This window comes from Coptis chinensis, unplaced genomic scaffold, assembly GCF_015680905.1.
Source record: "Coptis chinensis isolate HL-2020 unplaced genomic scaffold, ASM1568090v1 utg7788_pilon_pilon, whole genome shotgun sequence".
In the NCBI taxonomy this organism is placed as follows: domain Eukaryota; kingdom Viridiplantae; phylum Streptophyta; class Magnoliopsida; order Ranunculales; family Ranunculaceae; genus Coptis; species Coptis chinensis.
The window spans coordinates 71,747-78,317 of record NW_028238184.1 but is presented as its reverse complement, the minus strand read 5'-3'; the positions used below and the strand labels follow the sequence as shown (position 1 = coordinate 78,317).

General features: G+C 38.2%; 2 protein-coding genes across 2 annotated transcripts; both read left to right on the top strand.

The window, feature by feature from the left end:
• Positions 1 to 3,249: 3,249 nt before the first annotated feature.
• Positions 3,250 to 4,497, top strand: LOC147472760 (uncharacterized). The gene has a single exon (XM_086588297.1). It carries the CDS (start codon positions 3,427 to 3,429, stop codon positions 4,495 to 4,497), a length of 1,071 nt encoding a protein of 356 aa, XP_086444423.1. The 5' UTR covers positions 3,250 to 3,426.
• A 676-nt stretch (positions 4,498 to 5,173) lies between these two features.
• Positions 5,174 to 6,098, top strand: LOC147472759 (uncharacterized). Its single transcript, XM_086588299.1, has one exon. The coding sequence runs from the start codon at positions 5,176 to 5,178 to the stop codon at positions 6,007 to 6,009; it is 834 nt and encodes a 277-aa protein (XP_086444425.1). The 5' UTR covers positions 5,174 to 5,175; the 3' UTR covers positions 6,010 to 6,098.
• The last annotated feature ends 473 nt before the right edge of the window (positions 6,099 to 6,571 follow it).

Below are 6,571 nucleotides of genomic sequence, written 5' to 3'. Positions count from 1 at the left end.
TGGATACACTTCAATGGTTTCCCGGTCTCTCTTTCCACCATGCTATGGAAAGTCTTGAACACACTAAGAACTTCATCCTTAGTCTTCAAACTATATACGCATATATTTCTTGACGCATCATCAATAAAAGTCAAGATGTACAAAGCTCCCCCGTGGGACTTCACTTTCATGGGACCACATAAATCCCAGTGTACTAGCTCAAGGATATTCTCCTTTTGGTGAAAGGGGAATCTTTGGAAAGACATCATATGTTGCTTTTCCAGCCAAACAATGAGTACATCTACGTAAATGTGTACCTTTGATATTTGGCAAGAACTTCCATGCCTTTCTCTCCCATATGACACATTCTCTTATGTCATAGTTTGGTGGAAGCTTCTTCTTGTGTTGAATTTAACTCTATTTTACACAAACTAGCTTGTGTCTTGTAAAGTGAATGCCTCTTATTCCCTTTAGCTACCACAAAGGAACCTTTGCTTTGTTTCCATACCCCATTACCAAACAAGTTCTGGAAACCATCATCATCTAAGTTCCCAACAGAAATTAAGCTTAGCCAAATGTCAGGGACATGTCTTACATCCTTAAGTGTCAAGGTGTATCCAACATTGGTTTATACATGAACATCACCAATCCGTATAATTTTTGAGACTCCACTGTTGCCCATCTTTACCTCACCAAATTCACCACAGTTGTAGGTAGTGAAGAAACTACTATGCGGTGTGACGTGATAAGACGCTCTGGTATCTACCACCCACTTTGTATCCTGACATGATGTACTACATACTAATACAACACTCATCACAATCTGACACAATCCCTACTAGATCATCGTCTGCTATTGCGGTAGTATCTCGGCTTGTGCTTCTGTTCCTCTTTACCATGTCTTTGTGTACATAATTATTCTTCTCATCCCTCTTCAGTGTTCTATACTCATATTTGAAATGACCCTTGGTGGTACAATATTAACATTGTCTCTCTGCCTTAGGAGTTATAGATTCACCCTTAGATTTGCTTATGTTATCACCTCTAGAATGAGGTGGTTTTCTACTCTTGCCTCTCCCTCGCTTTTCTGTGACAAAGATCTTTGAGTGAGAGGAGCTACTCCTTGAACCCCTTCTTGTCTTTTCATTCAACAATGCACTGGTAACCATTTCCATTGAAACGATTCCATCTTTAGCGGCTCTGCCAAGAGAAACTGCCAAAGTCTCCCAACTATCGGGTAAAGAGTTCAATAGTAACAAAGCCTCAACTTCGTCACCCATATGAATCTTCCTCAAATGCAACTGATTGATGGTATTTTGTACGTCATTAAGATGCTCAGACATTGAAGAACCTTCTTTGTATTTCGAGTTAGCAAACTTCTTAATGAGTATCACTTTGTTGCCTGCAGACTTCCTCTTATAAAGGGCTTCCAATTTCTTCCACAGGTTAAACGTGGTAACCTCTTGGAATACATGGTGGAATATACTACCGTCAATCCACTGTCGAATGTACCCAATAGTTTTTCTATCAAGCGTCTTCCAATTTGCATCGAATACTTCTGTCGATTTTACTCCTCCATTCTCAATGGGTTGTGCCAAGTCCTTGCAATAAAGCAAGTTATCTATCTTAGCTTTCCAAGTAATGTAGTTACTTCTATTTATACTAGTCATGCGAGTGTTTATAAACTGATCCATTTCAACAAATTATTTTAACTCAAACCTTCTCTTAGGAATTTAATCAAACACCTTTCGAGCAAGATTTGGATAACAATCTTTGTGATTAATCTAACCACGACTCTGATACCACTTTTTTGGGGAAAACTATACCAATCGATCCCCATTAAGATAGCTTGCACTTGGACACTCTAAACTCCAATCGAAAAATCTAAACTTTAACTACAACTAACAACCACAAACCTAAGCTATGAAATTAACTATCACAAACAAGCAATTGCAATGTAAAGCAACTTACCACAATGAGACACAAGATGTAACGTGGTTTGTCTAATGATGCCTACTTCCACAAGAGCAAATCTTTTTTGTAAGTATGGGAAGGATGATTACAATCACTCATCTCAAGTATCTCTAAACTTACTAGACCTTTCTTCACTAATATCTCCTTACAAGTTTTATCTCTTAATTTGCAAGGGTTTTCTCTCAATTTTGGTTTCTCTCAAAGACTTATCTTACTCAAAATCTAACTTTTGGTTTTTATAGTATTATGAAATTTTGGCACGCCTGTAAAATTTCGGTTCCAACTGACATGCCAATGTCGAAATATCAAGTCTCGAACGACATGATGAGGTCGGGCTGATGTTGCTCCAAATGGTGTGTGCAGACCGTGGTGACTCAATTCCAGGAGCATTAGCTTCAAACGACGTAGCTAGGTCGTTCAAGCTTTTTACCACACGATGTGTGCATCTCATTCAAACTTCATTCCAGCAGCATCAGTTTCAAACGATGTCTTGGGGTTGCCCAACACTCCTCACAAACGATGCCACCAAGCCGTTCCAGCTCAATGGTGAGGGACCCCAACAGTTTCATCACCAAATTCTCTTGTTAACAGTGTGGTGACATTTGTCACTCGTACTCCTTGGTTTTAAACTCTTTGATTTTAAATGGAAACCCATTTTGAATCATCTTGTTATGATAATCTTCTTTTTCCTGCTCAACATTTTTGACTTTTTCTTTGTGTATATCCTCATCGTCCGAGCAAGATGAGGAGTATTCATAGTAATCATCATGCTTTTCGACATTAACATTGTTGTCGTCCTTGGAGATAGATCGAGTAGGAGTTTTCAATAGTAGCATTGTGGCTGTCATTAGATACAAAGGAGGAGGACAACGACGAGAAGCAAGATGGATGAAACACACAAGGGTTCGGCTTTAAAAGGGGTTGGTTTCTTTGAGAAAATGACTAGAAACAAGATGAAGAATCGTGGAAGAAGGAAGATTGGGGTTGTCGTGTGGCAGACACAGGGCCGGCCCTGGGCCTATGTTGCCTAATGCCTTGCATAGGGCCCCCAAATATTTGCTAATTTTAAGGGCCCCGTCCACCACTTCAAGCCACTACTATGTTAACTTATGATATAGCCCACGCACAGAAACAAAAGTCCACATCAACACAAAAGTCCAATTTAGAATTCAGCCGTAATAGAAAAGTAGAAAACCCAAATTGATTTGTTTTAGCTTTTTTTGAGTCACAGAACGAAACAGAACGAAATCAAGTACTGAACAAGACAAAAAAAAAACTATATACCAATGAACCCAAACCGTTTCTCCCACAGAACGAAACAATCTCAAGTTCAGAAAACAAGTAAGATTCTTCTCTTAATCTCTTAATACCAATTGAGCACTTGATTTTATTACTTTTAGTTCATAAAACAAGCTGATTTAGTTACTTTTAGTTGATTTTATTATCAAGTTGTTGTTTTGTCGGATTTTTTCGATGGCACGCACTAGAACGTATCCCTCTGGTCATGAAAAAAGGAAAAAGAAACAAAGAATGGAAGCAATGGCTCAATCTCAAGTAGGAGCTATAAAAAAGTTTTTTACGACCACGAAACAAGAAGAGAGTTCAAATGCAAATCCCGTTAACGAGGTAGCTGAGAATCACAATGGCACTGGAGAAGAAATAAATGATGAGCAAATGCTTGAAGGGCATGAAGAGTTGGTAAATGAGGAACGGATTAATGAAGGGTTTGAAGAGCTGGTAAATCAGGAACGAGTTAATGAAGAATGTGAAGAATTAGATAATGTGGAATCTGGAAATGTGGTGATTGAAGAACATGCACAAGCTAATAATGATTATGAGGGACCAGTGAATTATTATGATCCAGGAAATTGGGATAAGATTGACCAAACTTTTAGAGACTTACTAGTACAAAAGGGTCCAGTAAGAGATCATAGTGGTAATTTTCCTAGAAATTCTGAAGGGAGGCGTTTTTCTTCCACTTATTACACTCGACATTTGGAGAATGGGGAGAAGCAAGATAGAAGTTGGCTCGTCTATTCACACGCTTTAGACAAGGTATATTGCTTCTGTTGTAAGTTGTTCAAGCAAAATGCAAATACCTCTCAGTTGACTGATGAAGGATATGACAATTGGAGAAATCTCACGACAAGGCTTAAACAACATGAACAACGTCCTCATCATAAAAGACGTCTAAAATATTGGATTGAATTGGTGGATCGACTTGGCAAGAATGAAACAATTGATAAACATCTTCAGGAACAGATTTCGAAAGAAAGGGAACATTGGAGGGAATTGTTACAGAGGATACTTGTTGTTGTGAAAACTCTTGCTAAGAATAATTTGCCATTTCGCGGGAAGCATGAAAAGATTTATGAAGATAATAATGGAATTTTTTTGAGTATAATTGAAATGATGGGTAAATTTGATCCGGTTATCCAGAAACACCTCGAACGTATTCAAAAGAGTGAAATTCACTATCATTATCTCGGTCACAAGATTCAGAATGAATTGATAGAAATGTTGGCAAGTGAGGTTAAATGTTGATTGTGAAGAAAATCCAAGATGCAAAGTATTTTCGATCATCCTTGATTGTACACTGATATAAGTCACGAAGAACAAATGTCTCTTGTTGTACGGTGTGTGGATGTTTCAACGAGTCCAACGAAGGTAGAAGAATATTTTCTAGAATTTTGGAAGGTGGATGACACATCAGGTTTGGGACTTTTTAATAAACTGAAAGATATGCTAGATACTCTTGAACTCGACATTGGTAATATAAGAGGCCAAGGTTATGATAATGGATCCAATATGAAAGGGAAACACAAAGGTGTACAGAATAGATTGCTCGAAGTTAATCCTAGAGCATTCTATACTCCATGCGGTTGTCACACGCTTAATCTTGCTCTATGTGATATGGCGAACTCTTGTCCAAAAGCTGTATCTTTTTTCGGAGTGGTACAACGTATATATTCGGTGTTTTCTTCTTCTACAAAGCGATGGCAAGTTTTTAAAGATAAGGTTAAAGGTGGTCTTACTCTTAAGACATTGGCACCAACACGTTGGGAAAGCCGTTTGGACAGTGTTGCAGCGATAAAAGAGCAGGCTCCACAGATTCGAGATGCTTTACTTCACTTGGTTGATACTAGTGATGATCCAAAAACAAAGAGTGATGCTGAGTCTCTAGCAACACATGAGCTTGAAAATTTTAAATTTTTGGTTGGTATGATTATTTGGTACAATGTATTGTCACAGGTTAACTATGTTAGCAAACTCTTGCAAAAAGAAGACATGCATATGGATGTAGCTATAAAGAAGTTGGAAGGACTCATTTCATATTTTGAAAGGTACAGAGTAACTGGATTTGATGAGGCTATGGTGGAAGCTAAGGAGATTGCGGCTAATATGCAAGTTGAACCCGTTTTTCGTGAAAAACGCATCATTCGTAGAAAGAGGCAGTTTGATGATAATGTCACTGAAGAATTGCCACAATCTGCTGAAGAGTTGTTCAGAATCCACTACTTCCTTTATATAGTTGACCAAGCTCTTTCCTCATTAAGGAGTCGATTTGAAGAATTTAAAAAATTTGAAGGAATTTTCGGGTTTTTGTATGATTTGGAGAAGTTGAAGTCTGCAAATAATGCTAGTTTAAAAGCTTCTTGTGAGAACCTTGAAAAGTATCTGAAGCACGACACAGTATCTGATATTGATGGGAGAGAGTTATTTTCTGAACTAAAGATCTTGAGAGAAGATTTGCCAGAAGGCATAAAGAAGGCAGCTAATGTGTTGGATCATTTGAAGTTAACAGTTAGTTGTTTTCCAAATGCATGGATTTCTTACAGAATATTACTCACTATACCAGTTACAGTTGCATCTGGAGAAAGGAGTTTTTCAAAGTTGAAATTGATAAAATCTTACCTTCGGTCAAGCATGTCACAAGATAGATTAAATGGATTAGCCATGTTATCCATTGAGAAGGGGTTGGTAGAGAAAATTGACTATGCAAGTGTAATCAGTGATTTCGCAAGTAGAAATGGATCAAGATCTATTTTTGGTTAATAGTTTATTAATGTACTTTTCTTTTTAGTTTTATTGTGCTAAGAGAACTATGTGATGCTTGATCAATGGGGTTAGGTTCCATGTCCCCCCCTTGGGGCAATCACAAGTGATTTGGGAAGAAACAAGAAAGAAAAAAAATATTTTGAGTTTTTTTTGTTACTTATTTTTAATTAGTATATAGGCCCCATTTTCAGGAGCTTGCATAGGGCCCCTTGAAACGCAGGGCCGGCCCTGGGCCGACAAGTGTTGCAAGTTGTGATGTTTGCACAATGCCATGGTGCATTCTCATGGTTCCTTAAAATGTTTACAGCCCTCAAGCAATCTGATGCCACCGGCCTCCACCGTAAGTAGTTGTAGCTTCTGACATCCTTGCTGGCTAACCAAATTAGCTTTTAGCTCCTGAGCCCACCAGCTCGGCCAGCTGGTGTGTATGCTGGGAGCACTGTCCCTTCAAAATCTCATAATTAGTACGCAAATACCATTCATGTTTTATGATAGAGCTCCCTCAGTATTCAATTGTACGTGATTATATTGTTATTAGCACTGGGATCGTTGTTGAATA